The 21,905-nt window shown below is 33.0% G+C and overlaps 3 protein-coding genes across 6 annotated transcripts; 1 reads left to right on the forward strand and 2 right to left on the reverse strand.

The window, feature by feature from the left end:
• Positions 1 to 581: 581 nt before the first annotated feature.
• LOC139994848 (transmembrane protein 26) lies at positions 582 to 5,322 on the forward strand. Its single transcript, XM_072017828.1, has 6 exons — positions 582 to 1,582; positions 2,490 to 2,667; positions 3,483 to 3,890; positions 4,056 to 4,414; positions 4,511 to 4,864; positions 5,171 to 5,322. The coding sequence occupies exons 1-6, from the start codon at positions 1,389 to 1,391 to the stop codon at positions 5,205 to 5,207; spliced, it is 1,530 nt and encodes a 509-aa protein (XP_071873929.1). The 5' UTR covers positions 582 to 1,388; the 3' UTR covers positions 5,208 to 5,322.
• A 531-nt stretch (positions 5,323 to 5,853) lies between these two features.
• LOC139995019 (uncharacterized) lies at positions 5,854 to 9,449 on the reverse strand. Its single transcript, XM_072018117.1, has 3 exons — positions 8,710 to 9,449; positions 7,740 to 8,037; positions 5,854 to 7,506 (listed from the first exon to the last, which is right to left on the reverse strand). Exons 1-3 carry the CDS (start codon positions 9,132 to 9,134, stop codon positions 5,854 to 5,856), a joined length of 2,376 nt encoding a protein of 791 aa, XP_071874218.1. The 5' UTR covers positions 9,135 to 9,449.
• Positions 9,450 to 10,209: 760 nt separating this feature from the next.
• On the reverse strand, positions 10,210 to 14,655 carry LOC139994785 (uncharacterized). Of its 4 annotated transcripts, none has more exons than XM_072017714.1 (7): positions 14,634 to 14,653; positions 13,714 to 14,355; positions 12,430 to 13,164; positions 11,835 to 11,992; positions 11,445 to 11,556; positions 10,963 to 11,174; positions 10,210 to 10,619 (listed from the first exon to the last, which is right to left on the reverse strand). In XM_072017714.1, exons 3-7 carry the CDS (start codon positions 12,531 to 12,533, stop codon positions 10,513 to 10,515), a joined length of 693 nt encoding a protein of 230 aa, XP_071873815.1. In that variant the 5' UTR covers positions 12,534 to 13,164; positions 13,714 to 14,355; positions 14,634 to 14,653; the 3' UTR covers positions 10,210 to 10,512. The 4 variants fall into 4 exon arrangements, with proteins under 4 accessions (XP_071873815.1, XP_071873817.1, XP_071873816.1 ...); XM_072017716.1 differs by having other exon boundaries at positions 12,430 to 12,667; positions 12,947 to 14,355; XM_072017715.1 differs by having other exon boundaries at positions 12,430 to 12,667; positions 12,740 to 14,355.
• Between the last annotated feature and the right edge of the window lie 7,250 nt (positions 14,656 to 21,905).

Raw genomic sequence — 21,905 nt, forward strand, 5'->3', positions numbered from 1 at the left:
ACAATACAAAAAGGAAATTTCAAATGAAATAAAGCCTAGAATTATTCTAACGAATGAATAACATTTTTTAATTGAAATAGAATTCCTTTATCTATTGTAAAAACGTCTAACGGTAGATTTTTATAAACCACTTGCAAAATACAAAATTCCTTTGTATTTCACGAGAAAAATTGTCGCATTTGCTTACAAGTAAAAATTGTTACGGAAAAACTATTGATGCTTGTTAACTCCTGTTGGATTTCATTTTGTTTTTGCAGTAATGCGTATCATTAAACAAGAGCAATGCATTTTAACACAATTGACCGAAAAATAGTTCTGTCTTCAACGATTCTTTATTTTTATAGAATTATTAGAAAGAATTTAATTGTTTGTGAGAAATGGATAATCAAACTTGAATAAAGCAATTCATAACTTTTGAACAGATTTATTACACCTTGATAACATTCAAATGCTTTAAGTAGTAAAACATTTTTGTTGGTTATTGCTACGTAAAAATTAATTAAATATAATCTTTTGGTATGAAGTAAGAAAGGTTAGAGTATACATATAAAACAATGATATAACTCACATTAAATATCACAAACGAGGAATGAGGAAAATAATTTAATTTACTTCTAGTATAAAAATTTATTGAAGACTACGAAAAAATAGAATGTTTGTTTAAGAGAAATGAAGAACTTCCTTTCTCTTACGATGTTCGGAGCTTACTGTGGTTAACGGAACAGAGCTACCAAACGCGCATGCTCGTAGCTTACCGCGAATTACTCATAATGGTTCAAATTTTCATTATTCAATGACTCTTACATAATTTTTCTTCTTGTATTTTATTGTAATAATATATTTTATTGTACAATATTGTAATTTATTCTTTATATTTTGATATTCGTTTCACATTTTCCTTCTAAATAACTTTATTCTACCGATTTGTAATTTTTTTACAACTGAAATATTTTGTTATAATTATTTTGTAGCTGAAAAATGTTTCAAATTAAATTATTTAACAATATAATGAATTTGTTTTCAAGAAACACACGTTTAGAATAAATTCTAAACACTACTACCGTCTTTACTGTGCATGCGCGCGGCTGTTTGAAATACAAACCTTCTGAAGCATCTATACTTTCATTCCAGTTCTGATACAGTGGGCTCCAGTTAAACGACACTCAATGTACCGTAAAACAATTGTTTATTTCATTGTTCTAAAAAAAGATTCAGTGAAAAAATGTAATATCCAAATAAAAATTTCAAAAAATTCATATTATCAATATTTTTCTATTTCTTAATGTAACCAGTAGATATTTGTGTGTTTTAAAAAGTTGGTGAATTACAATAACAAAAATTATATAGTGAAAAATATTAAATAGAAAAACAAAAATTATATTGTGAAAATGGCAAAATTTTTAGCTACGATTAAAGCGATAATCACGCGACTGGTTTTCGCATCTCATGGCTTTATTGCAATTTGGCAAGTAACCACGTTTAAAAAGAATCCTCTATTTTGGTACTTGAGTTGCCCAATTTTGTTACTGTTTTTCGAAGGAATTTTCACACTTACTATAAAGGAAAATCAAGAATGGAAATGGTAAGTAACGGAAATTTATTTATTAATTAGTTAATTATTTTTCCACCATTTTAATTATATTTGTCGTGACTGAAAAAACACAAATAATTTAAACCAAAATAATAAATAAATAATAATATTAAATACTAAGAAATTTCTTCAAATAATATTCCTTTCATTAACAAAATTTAATAGAAAATAATTAATTTTAGGGATTATATGAAATAGAAATTACTTTATGAACCTCCTATGCATAAATAATAATGATTATAACGTAATAAAATACATCTTTATTAGAAAACAGAAATAATTTAAATATATATTAATTATACGTATATATAAATACTCAAATCTAATTTCCAAATATATTTTGCGAATATTTGTACATAAACATTGCTGTATATACAAGACAGAAAGAATAGTAACCAAATGTAAGTTCTCTAATGCAACAATCTATACACTAAAACAAACCTACTTTCCTCCGGGAAGGAAAGGGTGTGTTTTTGTGGGTCCGTCTCAGTTTGACAGTCGGAAATTGGAGCATTAGTAATAAGAGCGGGACGAGACACAATCCACTATACGTCGAAAATTATCGATATACAGAAAGAGCTGCGTAACAGTGACCTCTTTTTCTAATATCCTTTACCATTCATATCATATGATTGATCGACTGATTCCTTGAAAGTCGTATTTTTTACTATTCCCGAAGACGATCAATATATTAAATTAAGAAAGAGTGCGATTACAAAAAAAGATAATCTTTATTATCTCAAACTTAACTACACCATAATTTTCACTATAATTGACGAACATTCCGTTTATTATGTGTTATAGTTTTAAGAAACATTACCGTTAACTACCCTGTTTTACTGACGGAGTAGAAATGCAATAAAGTTAATATAATATTTAAAATTTCTTTTTTCTGAAGGTTTTGTCCTTCCGTTTTCTTGTACCTAAGCAGTGTAGTTCCGGCGATATGGCTTCTGGAATTAGATAAGGTCGATAGGAGAATGAAAACGTTCGAAACGAACGTGAACATATCCGAAAATTTCGATTTAACTAACCTGGCAGCTGAAGATTTGAAACATTTAGAAAAAGCATTTGGTGTAGGTTCAATTCACATTATTCTATTCACAGTATTGTAAATTATATGCACATATAACTGAACTTCGTTTTGGGGCACATCGAATTTGCAACTTTTTTTATAACCAGAGAGGAAATTTCTTCTCAAAACAAAATTCGAAGCTATGAATTTTAAGGCACGAATATCACTATTTTAAAAATTATGCGTATATATGTATAGTTTATGTATATTGACTGGATGAGTACGAGAGGTCGGTATCATAGTGGTGACTTTGCCGACCAATTGTTACCTAACACACATAGTGACATATGGTAACTAGAAAACTGTGCAATATGCATGAGCTTAATATATATATATTTATATGTATAATTTTTAAAATAATGACTTCCACAGGACCAAATTAAAGTTTCTGAGGCTTGGAACCATAGCCCGGTGGAGGCCTCCTTCATAAAGAAATGGAAAACGGGAATATAAATTTACGTAAAGATAAAATACAATTTAGTTTGTGATAAGCTGTATTTAAAAATTTTTAAAAGACTTCTTGTAAGTTGAATTCTACAGTTCTTCTGAGATAAACGAATGGTTTATTTGTAATAGTAAAATAAAATGTATTTTTCTTGAATAGTGCGGATCGCAAAGAGACGATACTGTGGGCTATAACCTCTTTTAATCCACCTGTCTCTATACCGCGGAATTAATATTTTTTTTATAGAAAAAATTACAAATTTGTATATCCCAAAATGAAATTCAATAATTATATCATATTGTTATAAAACTTCGCAATTTATTCCTAGAAATGTGATTATTATTATAAATACACTGTAACTTATCATTTAGGTAAATATAAATCTACCTGACATAAAAATATCGACGGAGACCTGGGTAACTTTGATCGAGCAGTTTCTGATGTTAATTCTGATCATTGGAAGATGGATGTTACCAAAAGGAGAGTTAACCAGAGATCAACTAAGTCAATTATTATTGGTTTACATTGGTACAGCAGCAGACATCATTGAATTTTTCGATTCCTTTAAAGAAGACCGCATAGCTCGCGAACCCGTTTTAGTTTATTTGACTTTAGGAATTTGGGCGTGGTCCTTGATGCAATTTACAGTCGTCCTTACGGCCACCAAGTCCCGAAAATCTAGACTGTCTTCCGGTAATGCTGTTAAAAAGAGAGCGCACACTGAAACTAGTTGCTGCAGCATTGATGTATGGGGAATTGCATTGAACATGCTCCTACAGGTCTGTCTTATTTATTAGAACATTTTTCATAACAACTCAATACAAAATCTCAAATTTTAACCGAAAATTCCTGTCGGTTCACGAAAAACCTTCTCTCAAAATTTTTTTGAACTTTTACGTCTTCAACAGGAAACTGAAGATTTCATGTCTTTCAAAATATTACAGGATGGACCATTCCTTTCATTCAGATTGATTTTAATCGTCCACTATCGCATAGTCAGCTACATGAACATTTTCTTCACGTGCAAGAATACTTTAGTAATACTGCTGCAACTTTACCGATTGTACGTTGTGCAGACGGAGAATCGAAGCAAGATAAAGAAGAAATCTGAAGTATCTAGCATCAGTATCATATCGAAAGAAGATATGTACAAAGATGTGAAAAGTAAAAGGATTTCTGAAGAAAGAAGAAGAAAAAGAAGAAGAGACAAAGATATAGAGGCTAATTACTCAGACAGTGAGGAAACTACGGAAGAAGCAGATAAATTTGATTCCTCTCCTAGAAATATTCGTCATTCCAGAAGGTTTAAAATACATAAACGAATAATTAAAAATTATTTATAAATTTATTGATTAGTAAATTTTCAAATTTATTATCTGGTAATTTTGTAATTTTATAGAAAAACGCGCCAGGACACCGGATATTCCACATCTAGCTCCAAAAATTCTGGAAGACATCGAAAATCTCAGAGAGGTGATAGCAAAAAGAAATCATCACGCGAAGAAAGCACAAAAATTGAAATTTCCAGTGATGAAGACAAACGTAAAAAAAAAATTGATAAAAAATCGTCGATGAAGAGGGACAGGAAGTTGTCAGAGAGTATTAAAATGAAAACTAGGAACGAGGATTCTAGTAAAAGTTCGAGCAAAAGCCGGAAGTGCAAAGAAGACAGCGAAGAAGAAGAATCGACAACAGAAGAAGTAGCTGATAAAATAGTTAGTCAAGAAAGTGAATCAGAATCAGAAAGAAAAAGGTGAATAAATTGATAAATCACCAAATATATAACAAAAACTTTGGCCACTTCAATTTATAATAAAATAAGGAAAATTAACTATAAAGCAAAAAATAATATTATTCACAGAACATTCATTATATTTAGGAACTATTACAATATGAAATTGAACACTTGATTATTTAATAGGAACTTGTAATAAAAAAATAATTTTTACATAGTAGCAATTAATATGGATATAGATTATATTATATCTAGTTAGAAATGTACTAAGTACAGATATTTTGCTGGAAATTTTAGGAATATGTTGCATTATTTTTTTTACAGATATGTTCATAGGAAGCGACGTCAGAACAGAGACTGACAACGATGCCTCGGCATAATCGCCCTCCTGTTTGTGTATTTTGCGATCCTCGTTATTTGCATGATTTTTATATACGCCGGGATCAACGATGGTATTGTATTAACCACAAGGGCGAAGAAAACGGTCTTTACTAATTAACCCTCTGCACTTTTTATGAAAGTATCACAGAAAGATCAAAATTTTATCTCTTATAAGTGCTTTTAGTCTTTTAATCTATTTTCAAATTATGATTGATTAGTAAAACAATATATTTATTAAAATATATTTGAAGTTAAAATTGAAGTGCAAAAAGTTAAGAACAATCAAGATTTACTTTATTTAGGTTCAGCATTCTACCAGCGTAAATTAAGTAGTTTGAACGTGTTCTAGGACATTAAGATGTTATTTTAATATATAAACGCGATTAATAATTAACTAAACGTTGCTTGACATATGTAAATCGTATGAATAAAGATATTTCTACTATTTTCAGTTTTAGTCAATGAAAGTGATAGTAAAGAAACGGAAGTATATTCTTTGCACACCTAGTTCACTCTTACTCTAATTAAAATATTAATTACAACGATTAAAGAAGAAAAGTATTTGTGTATACATAAAATTAAGTGGAAGAGATGATTAATGCAATGCTTTTCTGTATGACAATAATTCATACAATTAGATCCTTGCAAGTTTCTAACCATTGTATACTCTGAACACCATCTAAATTATCAATATAATTAGCCAAATCGTCTTGATGAGTTCCAGTAGCGGCGCAATATAACATGGCGGTATTCTCCAACAATTCTTGTAAAGACTGTGTCTTCACAATAGCTGAATCTACGTTGTTATTCACCATCAGAATGCTTTCTTTCTTTTCCAAATTTATTATATTTGATTGTCCCCTTTGAACAATTTCCACTTGTTTAGGAATTTCAATTTTTCTATCAGATGAAATTTCTCCAATTGTCTGATCAATTTTAAACAATGACTGTTTATTTGAAACCCCCAAAGATTGTCTCTTCTCATTGGAATTACTTTTTAGGTCTTTCAGCTTCTCCACAGTTAAATGAAACCGCCTCCATTTTCCCTGAGGAAAAGTTATATTCACATTTCTGTCCATAAAACTCTCTTGAACACTTTGTTTGGTATTTTCTTCTTTATTACATAGCTCTTTAACTCTAATGTTCTTCACATTGGTATAGGGTATCTGGTTTTCTATAGCTGGCTTTTTTAAATTACTTTTATTGTATTCCGAAAGAATTTTTGCTATTTCTGAAGCTTCTCCAGTGCACCAGGCCTTACTCATGCCGCCAGACATGGTTTTTAAGTTCAACTGTTTGTTAGTGGTCTCGTAACATATTTTCTTTTCTATGGAATTTGATTCTTTTCCAAACTGAATCTTATTCTGTTGCATGTTATCTAAAAGATGTTTTGTCATTGTGAATTCCACTTTGTTTCTTGGCTTTACAGGAGTCTGTTTCACTGTCATCTCTTCATTGGATACATTCTTATATATAGAAGTCACTTCTCCTAATGTCTCTTCACTGGGTGAAGATTCTTCCATTCTGCTCACATTTATGGTACTAGTACTTGGGTTCAAAAGTTGTGTCTCCTTTGTGTCTAAAGGGTTTACTATGATAAAAGGGCTCTTGGAAGGTCGTGCCATTTCTTGAATCTTCATATGTCCTCCTTGGAAGGTTTTTGCATTAGTGAATGCAATGGATTTTTGAGGATTGGCTATATAAACCTTCTGAGCAGGAAATAAACGTGTTTTTGGAACTTGAGTAAAACTCTTCACATTCTGTGGAAACATCGTGATTGCGTAATTATCCATGAATTTGTTCTCTTCCACTGATTTCTGTAAATTCTCCTTAAAACTTAAAACAGAGGAGTCGCTTTTGGAGCTGCGTTCTAAAGTGTTTATCGCCGAAGAATGCTGTTCTATTTCCTTGTTAGTGTTTGATAAATTTTTGCTCTCGTTTAACATGCTTATTTTCCCTTCTACATTCGTTTTATAACTTGGCGTCATTATTTGAGAACAGTAACCAAGAACACAGTGGAAACTTTCATGCATGCAAGTTTCAAAAGATTTGTTCTTTTCAGTAGACTCTAAAGAGACTGATTTTGCACCTTTGGAATTGGAAGAGCCTTTGTTAGGCTTGATCTTTTTGGTTCGTTTTTTTTCAGCAGATGATGGAAGGTAGTCACAATGGGGATCCACGGATACCACTTCTATTTCCGGTCTGTCGATTATTTCTCGGTAAGAGAATCCGTCTAAGCTTGTAAAGTAACGGCCCAAATATTCTGCAGCTAGGCCAACCTGAAAAATATATTTAGTTAGTTGAAAAACATCACGAATTATTATTTACTGGAAAATATGTTCATTTTTAATTCAAAATCTCATTTAAATTTCGAAAATATTACGAATATTAAAATATTAAGATATACAAAATATTATAAACATTACAGATCGTATAAATAATAAAATGTTAAAATACAAAAGTTTGTAAATCTAAGCTCTTTTTATAACAATTGTTTATGCAAAATTTTTACTTGTGGATGAAATACAGGTCGTTCATGCATGCCATGAGCAGGCCATTCTTTCCACTCTGTTGCATCTCTTACAGTGGGCGCTTGATAAGTTGCCCCCACATTATACATTTTACGAGTAACAGACCTCGTGTTCATGTAAGGCATGGTGGAAGATTTTCCACGTTTAATGTGTTCAGAATTGAACAGCATCTCCTTTCGTTTCGCAGAAAGTAATCGTTGTCTTGGGCGGGAAAAATCCTTGTCCTGGTCTTTTTTGGTAACGCGCGTTGGATTTCTTCTGACTTCCGCTGTTCCACGGCTACAATAAATTTTGACGAAATGATATAAATTTCTCGAAATATTTAATCCTACTGAAATCTTTTAAATCAGGAACCAATAGTTACATAATTTCTAGAAATTTGCAAATAAGTTTTGGAAGTAAAAAATTAAAAATTTTAGGAATTTGGAAATTTTGATTATTTAAAGAATCGAAAAACTTCGAAATTTTGAATTTTGGGAAATTTTGAAAAATTAATAATTTCAGAATTAAAAATTTTGAAAATTAAACATCTCAGGAATTTGTGAATTTGGAGATTTTGAATGTTTAGAAAATTGAGAAATTAACAAATTGAAATTTTGCAATTTTAAAACTGGAAATTTTGCAAATTTGGAAGACTGAAAATTTTGGTGGCTTGAAAATTGAGTATTTTGAAAGTCTGAAGACTTGAAAATATTCCTTAATAGTAAAACATTTCTTATTCTACATTTCCCCCAAATATCACATATTTATGAAAAGATATTTTGTCAAATATACACAAATTATTATATTATCTTAAATACTTGATATCTCTTAATTATCTACTAACAACCTTAAAAATTTCCAAAAATAACATCTTTCCAAATATTTCAACTCTCATCCACCACATGTCAAAATCAATTTCTCAATAATAGAAACCAAATCTCAAACTTTCTTGTCTTCCGTAGAACCTACTTTTTCCTCGTAGCGCGATGGATCTTCTTAACCTTGGTCACTCCACTGCTAGAAGACGAACCACCGCTACTCGTTTCAGTAGACTCCCTTACATAATCGCTATCATCTTTATATATCTTTTCACGTTTAATCACAATGGTGCCAGGCGGAAGTTTCCGCAAAATTTCGACAGCCTCATATTCCTTAGCCTTGCTATTCTGCTCGGTCGATAACGAATCCAGATCGAGCTGCTTCCGGAGTGCCATTTTACATCGTTCGTCGCTCAACTCGAACACTCGTTTCCTCTCTTGCTGCTTAACCGGTTTTTCATCTTGTTGCTCCATCGACCACCGATCGTTTTCTTTTCTTATCACAGCAATCACGCTCACATCATCATCATCGGAAAATTGTTTTTGTTTCGATTCCATTTTCTTCGGATCTTCCATCTCATTTCACATAAAACTTATTTATTCAACATTCACAGATGCACTTATATAATATTTTGTGATTTTTTCGGTGAACTTGAAATGGACATGTATGGACGGAGACAAGATGTGAAATACAATGGATACACGTCATATACTTCACGTGTTGGGAAGAATTATTTATTCTTATACATAAAAATAGAGATTTAATGGTAATATTTGTAAATTGGTTTTAATATAGATATATTGTGAGGTTTCGTGGAAGACACTTGCCGATTAAACGAATCTGTTCCTGTTTAAAGTAACTGATGGAAACATAACCAGTATACTGACACCGGGCACGTGTCACATGCTTTTGTTTCCTCTGCTTCAATAATGGGAACAATAGTGTCATCTGGTAATCAAGATTCGCGTTCGATGACACCGTGAAACAGGATGTTACCCTGAAATTAGATTAATTAATCGAGAGGGTGCTGTGAATTTAGCCATTGCACGCTCAGATGTTAATTTTTAATTTGGTACTGAGTCAAACTTTCAGATTCGGTTTTAAATTAAATATTGATTCATATTAAAGAAATTTTCACGTTTAGTTGATTAAATTTTCATTTGGTATTAATTGAATTTTCAGAAAATTAATATCAATTTAATTTCAGATATTATATATATGATATTAATAATTTGAATAATCGTTTTATAGAATACTGCGACGTTTATTGTGGAAAATTATTACTTTTTATTTTGACAATTATTGAGATTAATATTATACGATTATGAAATTATAAGCAGTAACAGTTATTGGAAATATGAGGGAAATATAAAAAAGAATGATTAATTGATTGATCATAGGCATAATTTTATAACTGACGCTATATAATATTTAAATAAAAAATATTTACAAACTGCTAAATCTTCGATAGATATACACATGATATTAAATTAAATCTTCAATAAATAATATAGAAATTAAAAGACAGAATCATTTTAAGATTAAATCAGTATGAAAATAATATGATAATTCATAATCTTAAACAAAGTATATGTATATACATATTATATTACAGAGGGTGTAGTGGATCATAAGATCGATATAGGTTTTCTCACAAGCGCTGATTTTATTCCAAACAAAATACTAAAACTAGAATATATGTATAGCTATTTCCATTTTACATGTACACGCGTGTACGTATAATATATAATTATTTATATGTAGAAATACGAAATATAATATCATCGTTTCGTATTGCACGATCCAGACTAGAACTGAAATGTATACATATTTATGTATAACATCCTTTGGCACTCTATTCGACTGGGATTTATTTACAAAGAAAAGGAGAATTCATCTGCGATTATCCTCGATGAGATTTTCTTTTTGTTTTTGTTTCCTTCTTCTGTATTTTTAATTCATATTGTCCGTCGTTAGGGCGAGCGTGGTTAAGACTGACCGTCGATTAGGATTCACGCCTAAGTTCTCCCAATTTATCCACGATAAACGTGCTGTCAGATCTACGATTAAAAACAATACTTATTTATTTAGTTATTTTATTAATATAAACTATTTAAATATTCAATATTACGAACGTCTTCCATTTTTTAAAAAAGTAACTAGAACTAAATAACTAGACTAAAGTAAAATAAAATATAATCTACAAGAATATAAATATGTACATAGTAAAATGATTATACAACAAACATATAGCAAAGTTAAAATAGGACGGTGAAAAAGTCCAATGACTTCGAAAGTTATTACTTTTCTTTTTAATGAAATACATATAATAATATTCTAATTTTTTAAGGTACTTTCATACTCCTGACTGGAAAACAAATAATTTTAATTAATGATTCTCACCACTGGTGTTCCATTCAGCGCGTTCACCATTTATTTCTCCTCTAAGGCACCTCTCGACGTAAGTTAATGGGTCGAGCCTTGCAGCCAAAACTTCTCGAAGGAGCGCGATATACGCTATAGCCAGACGTAGAGTATCAATCTTGGACAGCCTCTTCTCGTATGGGAACGTTGGAACGTGAACTCGGAGCTCGTCGAAAGCCGAGTTGATGCTGCTAAAAATCGTAATCACACTGACAACCTGCTTCACAATTCATTAAATCATTTTCTTCGATACAATTTTTTAAATTTGTAATAAAAATAATAATTAATATAATACAAAAATAATAATGTAATAAAAATAGATAACTGTAATAGAAATTTAAATATCGATATTAGTATTATAATATATTTGTATAGGCTATTCGAGAGCTGGATTACCTAAAAGATAAATGATAATTTAAATAAATTATTGGGTAAAGATTTCATTGAGAATAATTTCTCACCTCAGCATGCGTTTTCTCTCGCGTATATTGGCGGCGTGTCGTTGAATTCTATAAGGGCTGCCATTTGGGTAGTAGCCCTCTTCTACACCATTGATCTCCGTATCATTGTGATCTAAAGGAAAAATAATATAATAAATACGAAAAGAAAAATTCATTTGTACGCTCAATGTTAAAAAAATTCCGCAAGATATTCGAATCTATGAAACAAATTGGACATTTCGAATTTTCCGGTTTAGAACTTACTAAAACCCCATTCTAATTTCGAGACTTATCAATATTGACAAATTTCTCAGACAAAATTGTTTTTCGCTCTGACTAAGGATAACCGATTATAGGAAATTCTAAAATACATAAAATCAAGATTTTGCATTTGATCTTTTTTTAAATTACCAGGTGTAGAAACCGGCATGTGGTAATGGAGAGGAGAATGAGTATGTGAGGAGGTGTGTGCGACGTGTTGAGTGGATCTACCCGCGTAAACGCAGGAGGGAAGCTCTGCAAGGTCCTCCTCGCTGATATCACTGCTTGGACCCACGTAATACTGACTGCTGTAATCAATAAATATGACCAATTCATCAAAACGTCTAAATCTCTATTCCGTCTATTCGTTAATCTATTAAACAAATTCTTTTTTTTTTCTATGACATTCCTACGTTTCTCATTTATAATAGAAAATAATTTTACTTATTACAGTCTTATTCAAGAATAATTTAAGAAATTAAAAATCTTAAGACAAATCTTAGAATTTTGGAAATTTGAAATATTGGAATTCTGGAATTTTGAAATTTGAAATATTAGAATTTGTAAATTTTGGGATCTCAGAAGTTTAACGATTGTGAATTCTCAGAACAAGCCAGAATAAGATCTTTTAAACTTTAAGATCAAGATTTGTCAGTAATTCTGGAGAAATTAAATTTTGATAACAGGAAAATAACTTTAACTCCAATTTTTTAGAAAAGTGTCGAAAGATTCGCAAAAAATTTACCTAGTGCAAGCCACAGTGGAGTCAGCCGCCCTGGAAGTGGTACCGACCCGGTGCCTCATCCTCTGCCCCCTGTCTTCATACTCGTAACTCGAATGGCTCGCCATGTTTCCTATCCTTACCAGATCATTAATCACTTCACTTCAAATTCCCTAATTAATTTACCAAGTCTGCAAATTCCTCAAAATCTTTTGCTCAACTTCCAGTTCTCCTCAAAAGTCTCTCCACAAAAGAGTCACTTCTAGAACCAAATTTACTTCTTGGTTAAAGTCTGTTTTATTCCTGCTACTTGATTAATAATATTAACATTAACTTAGGTCTCCTAGGTTAGGTCACTACTTCACGATAGTGGTCGGTAAGAACCGAAGATTCACGAAACAGCAAAGGATTCAGACTATCGTCAGTGTCCCTGGGGAGGCTGCTTTATATACCAAAACCCGTGGAAACGCCAAGGGGATGATCGATGCAACCCCTGGGCGGAGAATCCAGCCAATCGGAAACCATACAGGGTGAAACGTACCCTCAGACCACTCAGCCATTGGTGGATCGCTGAACGAGCATAGTGCAAACCCACTGAATGCTGCGGTTTATTGTTACTGCCGTCGGAAATTTTATTTCTATCATTCTCCATCCTCCATCCTCCCACTTCCCAGCGAAATTTGCCCGCCTCGCCCTCCTCCTTTCGCAATTTGGCGACAGTCCGACCAACGAGACACACGGAGGAACTCTTCTTAAAACCTGGAAATTTTCCACGAAATTATTTCGGGTCACTCGAGAGCTTTCATGGATGGTAAGGTTCGTGCAAGTTTTTTAGAAATATTGTTCCGGATGAAGAGGTTAAGTTGTTGTGACACATAAATACTTTGGAGGCGGAGATTAATTTTGATATTTGTTGGGTAGTCTCCGATGTTTTGGAGGACTTTTTGGGGGTTTTCGGAGATGTCGAGTGAGCTTTTTTGGAACTCGAGGTTGTATAATTGAGGTGGAGTTTAAAGGAAGATATGTATATACTTTGGACATAAAGGATAATTTGAGGATTTTAAGGGTGGTTTCTGATGTTTTTGAAGAATTTTTTGGTTTTCTGAATTTTCGTTGAAATGGACTTCTATTGGGTAATAACTTTGAAATATTGTTATTAAACTGCAGATATTTATGCAAATTCATATTTTCCATATAACCACTTTTCCATCTCCCATAGAAGTCAATATTAATTTCTCCAAAAACTCATACATACTATAGCCAATTACAAAAGGCAGGCAACTTAGTCACAACAAACTTCCTACTTACGTCATCAATATCATTTACACTAGAATTTTGACTTCTTCCCTAAAAAGAACTAATACGTACTCGAAAGAGTTAATAATGTTATTAACATCGTTAATATCTCACTCGTGTTATCTATATCAAATGGTGCATAATTAAAGAAAGCTGACAGCCTGAGAAAGAGTACAGAGAACATTATAGGAAGCGACCACGAGTACACGGACCTTCCCCTTTATCAGTGATCGAGCTTTCCAGTGCGAGGAAGAGAGGTTGTGCGACAGACAGAACACTGAATGGGCCAATATTCAAATGAGACGTGTTTAACGGAGGCACAATGAGAAACGCGGCGGCGTCGGTGGCGATGCAATTATGCAAGGTGTTAATACGATCACAATGCTGGTTCGCTAGGGTTGTACCTAGTAAACTGACAAAGTTTTGTCACCATCTAGCTTGAAAAAGCTATATCCCATTGCCTTTGGTTAGTTCCAAAGTGAATTACTATTGTCGATCACCGATATACACTATAGACCTCACAACATAATTGGGATTATGTCGGGGAACGTATGTGAATCGAAGTTTCAGACGAAAGAAGTAGAGCCCTTTCCACGTTCAATTTGCATATTTTGATGTTATCTGCTGGTTGGAGATTAATTTCATGCTAGACTCCTGAAAGAAAAAATTAAAGGTTAGGTTGATGTTTCGGAATGATGTAATATTTATGAAAATAACAGTTTATCGTTAGGAAGAAGATATAGTATTGGAGATATAGAAGATATTGCTCTTTTCTATTTAAAAATTAGTAATTGTAAATATGTATAGGTTAAAAAAGGTGAAAGGTTTTTTATTTCGTATAATTGCAAAATTATTATCAAAGAATATTATATAACAATACCCTAGCTTTTTTGAACAACTGAAAGTTGAATAATAATGAAAATTTACTTCACCTTTATTTATTTAAAAAATTATTTCCCCATCGACAATTTCAACAATACTAGAGAAATTAGAAATAACAATAACAAGGAAAAATTGATAAAAAGTTGATCTGTTTAAAAGACCAATCTGAATTTGTAAAATAAGATGGAAAAGATGAAAGATGCACGGGAGCTCGACATGGACCAAATCTCTCCCCTGTTGTACGTGACAAATTGAGATAAATAATCGTTTGTGGGTACACAATGCTCTCTTGAAATTTGTCACGGCGATACTCGAAACGGCACGCTCCGGAACATTTGCGAGTTGATACTCGTAAAACCGATACTTGAGTCGCATCTGGTCGGCATCCTCCTTTCAGAAACGATATTCCAAGATTTTATCAATATCAACCGATTATCAACCGAGAACGAGTGCCATCATGACTATCTACTTCATAGAATCTCTTTTCTTCTTTCTTCTATTTCACTCTTTAATATAATCATCGTAATTTTCTTATTTTATTTCTAATATCGTCTACAATCATTTCTATTTTTATTGTTAACTATACCACGTAAGTTAACAATACTATTCATTTAATTTAACCGGATTGTGTCTCAATTAGGAACTGGAATGGTGTTGCTAAATTCTATGATGATCGTGGAAATAGATTTTGCGTCTAAATAATAGTTAGTGAATATCAACTTCATCAATATTAAGTACACTACGTCTAAGTCATCTAAGTACATTCTAACTGTCCACTGACCAATGGTCACTAAATGAATTTTTCTATTCTTAACCTAACTTTCCTACGTCACTTTTTGAATCCCAAGTTTCCTCATTAATATTTGAATTTTTAAGCTAACTTTTCCACCAATCTTCAAATTTCTAATCTCCTTAGTTAAAAACAACAATCTAATATATTTTTGATCACTAAAAACGACCCACTTATGTCACAAACATAATTGCGTTTCCTCTCTTGTCTCCTTTCCATATCGTAGAAATGCCGAGGGATCGCGGATATCCGAGCAAACATTTAATTCGCGATTACATTATTTCCGAGGGGCGAGGGGTTCCTGTCAGCACCAGTTTGACCAGAGTACACATACAACCACCATCGAACAACGGGGTACCATACCAACCCCTCGATAATAGAGATTTCACGCCGCGGGCCCCACTTCGGTTCTCACAGTAGGGGCCTCGTACTCTATCGAATATTTATTGTCCAATCATCGTACGCTTTAACCTCGCAGAAAATATGGTCAATTCATTCTCCGACGGAGATGCAGAGTGAAACGCGTGCCTCTAAGTATCTGTTTATAGTCTCTGGGGATCAATTTGTTTGCTAAATTATTTATTGGTTAAATATGCCGACAAGGCTCCCGATGAAAGTGACGCCATCTGAGCCACCAATCTGTTTAAACTGCGGTTTGGGAAAGGTAAACTTGAGATTTTTCGTGGTTCTTGCTGTTATCCCAAAGTCTTTGTTTAATTTGATCCTTTTATAGATACGATTGAAATGACGATTATGGATGCAATTGGAATGATATGGATACTTGCAGTGAATTAGGTTTTTGGCTACATAAGATTTAAACATGAAATTTTTATGTTTAACTGTTGGTTAATGCATTTGTTATAATTGGGAATACAGCTAGAACAGTATGTAGTCTTTAGACAGATCATTATATACAATAGTTTAAAAATGAAGTGTTTATGTTCAATTATTGGTTAATGTGCTTGTGATTAAGCACTTAGGTATAAGCTTTTTAAACTTAGGAATTTGAAATTCAGAAAGCAATTATGAATCTCCCAGAAATATTTTCTAACTCTGTAAGTTATTTAAAAAGAGAGTATATCTGGAGGGTTTGAGGCATCTTGTCTGGAAACTTTTTTTGAAAAGTTCCAACCCCTCTTTGATACGAAGACCTGTTCAGGATTGGGAGAAACTATTTGATGGAGGAATCTTGCGGATCCGACGGATGCTGTCTCGACTTCAGTTATTCTGGGGATGAAGTTAGATTTATATAATAATAACATACTCTTGCATATTAACATGAATTTTTACTATTTTGTTGTAATACAAAATGAAGAGAAGAATATATATATATATATTGCAGTTCTATAATATACTACTTTTTTATTTTAATAATTATTTCTTCTAATTTTTTGCGTCTAAACTAAAAACTTTCAATAATTAAGAATAAAACATTCTTAAATATGTTTTTCAGAAATATCAATATACATTAAGCATACCATACTTGACATTAAAGAAATAACAAAACAATTAAGAATTTATATTTAATCTTGACTGTTATAAAAAGACACTATCGCTAGTCTCCATGATATAATTAATCTGAAGACTACTATAAACACAATTAAAAGAATATTTATAAAATAATTAAAATAACATATTTTTTAGTTTAGTTTCTATAAAAACAAATTATCGTCAATAGTTTCCATAATGTAACCAATCTACAGACTTCTGGCACTTGGTTCTCTTTTCTCCCTCTCAAGATTATCATTAGGATCCCTTGAAAACAGTGATAGATCGTGGAGCAGCCTGAAATGAAATATGCGGAGCAATGCAATTGACATTCACCGCCGCCAAACTGTGTGCAACGACGCGACACTGAATTGCGGCCAATCGACGGTCTGACGTTGAAAAGAGACCAGAATGGAGAGGGAGAAGGAGTCAGAGAGAGAGGGGGGAGAGACAGAGAGAGAGAGAGAGAGAGAGACAGAGAGAGAGAGAGAGGAAGAGAGTACAAGGGCATATCAGAGACAATTGCCAGGAGAAAGAAGAAAAATTACCAGGAAAGATAAAAAGAGTGACGTCGAAAATATAGAAAAAAGAAATAAAAAAGAAAAATTGTTTTAAGAGATTTGCTCAAGAAGAATTCACATTATAGGTTAATTTATAGGTTAATTATAACTTTTTTTTAAATCATCGCTCACATATAAATTATGATTCTTAAATATAAATTAGGAAATAGTTACTTATAATTTGAAAATCATTATGAATTGGCTATACACAAGAACTAATTATCCACAACTTATTTATAACCGAAAACCCACTGTACTGTGATTAAAACTTAATTATTATATGAATGGCTACAAAATTATCTTGTAATTATTTCTAATTTAGCTGATTGACTCAAATCCCAACTATAAAATGATTACAACATCAGCTACAACTTACTTATAATCTAGAGTCTAGTATGGCTGTAACCTAATTATAACCTGAACCCTAAGAATACCAAATTCGTGTTTAACCTTACAATAACATTTCCATATACTACTTAATATTAAACAAACCTAGCCCGAACTCTTTCATACCTATCTTCACATCACCAACAGTACCTGATCTAAAGAGAACCTGTTCTTACCTTAGCCACTCAGTCATTTAAGTTAGCCTAGCAAAAAGGTAATAGAGGAGAAAGAAAAAATGGAGGGAACGGAGGATCCAGTGAGAGGAGCTTCGCGACCCCTCTACTCGTTGGCACTTACTGGTGCCCTGAAGTTGTCCCACTGACAGCCACGTGCCGAAGCGTGCCGACCTTTTGTCACGAGTTCGGTCTCTTCTTCGACCCAACAAGGGGGAGGATCGTCGAGATTCAACGTGCTAGGACACGTGTACCAAATAGGCTTGGTGGCCCAAAGCCTGTTTGCTTCGACCAAGGACCACCGTAGTGACGGTCTAGGACACAATGAAGCGTGCGGTTCTTGAGCTGCCCTTCATTGGAAGGATCAAAGGCACCAGGAAAATTAAATGGTTAACGCGTTTCGACTCCGCTTTATCTTTCATCTTTTTCGTCCTGTTACTAAGATTTTGATAAGAAGTGTGTGCTTTAAAACTAATCTGTGATAATTTGGACCTCTTTTTTTGTTATTTTGATTTCAATCTTAGATATTTTTAATTTATTTAATATTATGAACTGGAGTTTTGATAAGCGTCAATTTTTCTGATGTAGGTCAAACTCAATTTTGTTCCTTTTACGCTTGAATATTCAATTACAATAAGTTTTACCTTCCATAATCTGCAATAAGTTTCTAACCTAGCTAAGAAAAAAACTTTTAATCTTAGACTTCGTCGAATTTCTTTATAACCTTAAATTCTTATCAAGCTCTACTTTCTATTATTTACAATTAAGCACTATCAAGAATTTTTAAGCTTAAAGCTTCCCTAAATTTTTTTTAACTTTAAATTTCCATTAGATTCTACTTTCCATAACCTACATTAGTTTCAGGTTAAGATTTCTGACTTAATAATAAATACTATTATACAACGTTAAATTCTTATTAAGACACAATTTTGCTAAAGATTAGTAACTTAATCTAACTTAATTTAACCTAACTTTCAATTAAATATAATTCAATTTCTAATCTTAGTTAAATCTTCTAACCTTAAATTTCGAACAATTCCTACTTCCCAAATTTATCCTACCTGTGATTGAAACGTTGCCAAACTACTTTTCACCTCAATTTCTCTAACACTTATAATCAGAATTCTCATCGGACTCTACATTTCCCCACTCGTTGTCAAATCAATCTTAATAAACAATTCCTTCGGTTCTCCGCATGAAACCATCATCGAGGCGTATATTAAAACGTCCTTGAAACAGAAACACGAGGAATTGACTATGACTCCACAGTATTGAAGCTCTGTCGTTGCTTTTTCACCTCTGGGAATTCACCAATCCGTGCGATGGTTCGCACGCGTTGAAGCTGTCGAGCGGAAACGTCGATTTCTCAGCACCGGTTATCGGCGTTCACCTTCGGCGATGGAGGGCCTTTGATTGGCACGAAAGGTATCCGTTCGTCGCGACAGAGTGTTGCGGAAAAAGGAAGAGCTCCGGTTTCGGTGTCAGTGAAGACAGAATGTGAAAGACGGCGTCAAGACGAAACGAATACAGGCAACAGAGACAGAGTTAGTTCGATTCAATTTAACTAGACTGCGTGTAGGTAAAAAAGAGGAAACGAGTGACATGAATTTCATTCTGTGAGTGTTGAATAGGTATGAGACAGGAAACGTAAAAGGTACGAAGAGAATATTAACGTTTCTGATTGTTATCGATTGCTTTATTAATTTTTTGCTACTTTTGTGAGATGATTGTTTGATACGTCTTTATTGAGAATTTCTCGACCATTTTAAAGAATTTTTTGTGATGTAGAAAGTAAAGATGATGTATAAAAAAACAGAAGATTGTAGTGGTACTATGATCGTCATGGAAAATTGGCCGTGCAAATGCTGCTTAACGCTGTCGATATAAACATACACGTCGGAATTAATGATACACCGTTTAGTTACGCGTCAGTTGATTTTCCCAGGGCACCGCTTTTGTGCTTAATAGCAGACGGGGGAAGCGGCTCATGGGGCACTGTGACCCGCCCGCTTCGGTGCACTCTTCAATATGTCACTGTGGCTAATTTTAGGGGCACACCGTCGACCACCGCAACGGCGACAAAGTCGATTCCTTTCAGTGAATTTACGTCCTGTAACCGATTTTCAACCGATTTGTTTGCTTCATTGAAACTCTTGAGAATTTTACTTTCATTTTGATTGAACACCAAATGTGATGTATTTCTTGGAGCGATGTTGAAATTGGAGATTTGGAGATTGATGTGTTTGCTTGTTAGGAGAACTTATTTTGATGTTGTTCTAATATAAATTGCACGGTATTGTTCGTAGTTACAGTATTATAGTGAGTTCTATTATCATTGTGCAGTTTCATTGATTTGAAATTGATTTAATGAAAATGACGATGAAATTAAAAAATTCTATATTAATGAACTAATAAAATTTTTAACATACAAACTTAATTGAATATATAGTACACAAAATTAATGTACGATTTTGTGTGTTATTTTCTATATTAAATGTTAATATAAAGTAATATATACTTGAAATTTTAACTGTTCAAATAATTTGCTATAAACTTCCTTTAAAATTATTTTTCATAATACGACGTGAAATTTTGTCACTAAATAATGAAAATTGCAAAATTACAAAAGCCTGAATTATGCTTGAAGGTTCGACTCGCAATCACATCAAAAACAATCATCTTCATGATGACGATGGATTATCAAATAACGATGAAATACGTCCGGATGTAAACGAGTCAATATGTTACATAATTGTCAGACCAGTTAATTACCTCACTCCAGTCTGTATCGTTGCGATCTTGTTCCCTGGCGAGATAATAAATGACAAAAGATGATATCGATTTTCAGAATTAAAACACCGCCGCTGGACCAGAACAGATTCACGCACAATGGAAACGAGTATTTAATTCAGCAATTTCTATATTTTACCAATTTATTTCTATCGTGGTATTTTTATTTCATTGTGCAAATAATTCTATCCATACTTTTCATTTATTACTTACTTTTGTTTCAGTCATTTTTCATAACATCTCTGGTAATGTTAAGTTAAAATATTCTTTACTGTATAAACCATATTACATAATCTTCCAATTTTTTAACATTATCTATATTCTTGAATTTCTTCAATCTGAACATGCATACCCATCTTTCCTAAGAATCTGCACAACTTAATATATCCTTATCAATCTTCTGTTTTACCATCAAAATCCATTAAGCTAAGCAGGACATCCCACTATCTCAATATATACTATCTTAACATTCCAAAATTTGAATTAAGAGCTAAAATTTATATTGATATGGCTCTTCAACCTGGATACTTATAAACGTAACCTTCAAAAATGACAAAACTCAATATCCTCTCACCATCCTTCTCAATTTCAACATCTTCAACTATAAACCTTTCAAAATCCACCAAACTATATCAAAAAATACCTCTATTACAATATCAATAGTGCTCTGCAACAATATTCTATAGCCTTCCAGGAGTACTCCATAACCTAACCTAGCGAAAATGATTTGCACAGACTGGGAACGCGGGATCGATATCCAGCAACCAACAGTGTCGACGGCCAAGAGATTCCATCGATCGAGGAGGCAATTAATTACGGAAGATGATCGGTAATTAACAGTAACTGGAGCTGGATAACGTTCATACGGCACGCTAATACCGAATATACGACGCGCCACGGCTGTGGCTGACTCTTTATGGTGGGGTGTGCTCGTGACGTGAATTATTAGCCCTTCGGTCCTCGACACAGCCTCCGGGGATAGGTTCGTGAACGGGCGTGGCTTAGCCGGCAGGCGTGGCCCGAACGCCACCCTTGAAAAACCACCAGTCACCCTCCCTGCATCGGGATACACGGGGCGAATTGATTCCGCACGGATTTTCCCTTTCTTACACGTTCTGCTTTCTTTCTAGACGA

The sequence above is a fragment of the Bombus fervidus genome, chromosome 15 (assembly GCF_041682495.2).
Source record: "Bombus fervidus isolate BK054 chromosome 15, iyBomFerv1, whole genome shotgun sequence".
In the NCBI taxonomy this organism is placed as follows: Eukaryota; Metazoa; Arthropoda; class Insecta; order Hymenoptera; family Apidae; genus Bombus; species Bombus fervidus.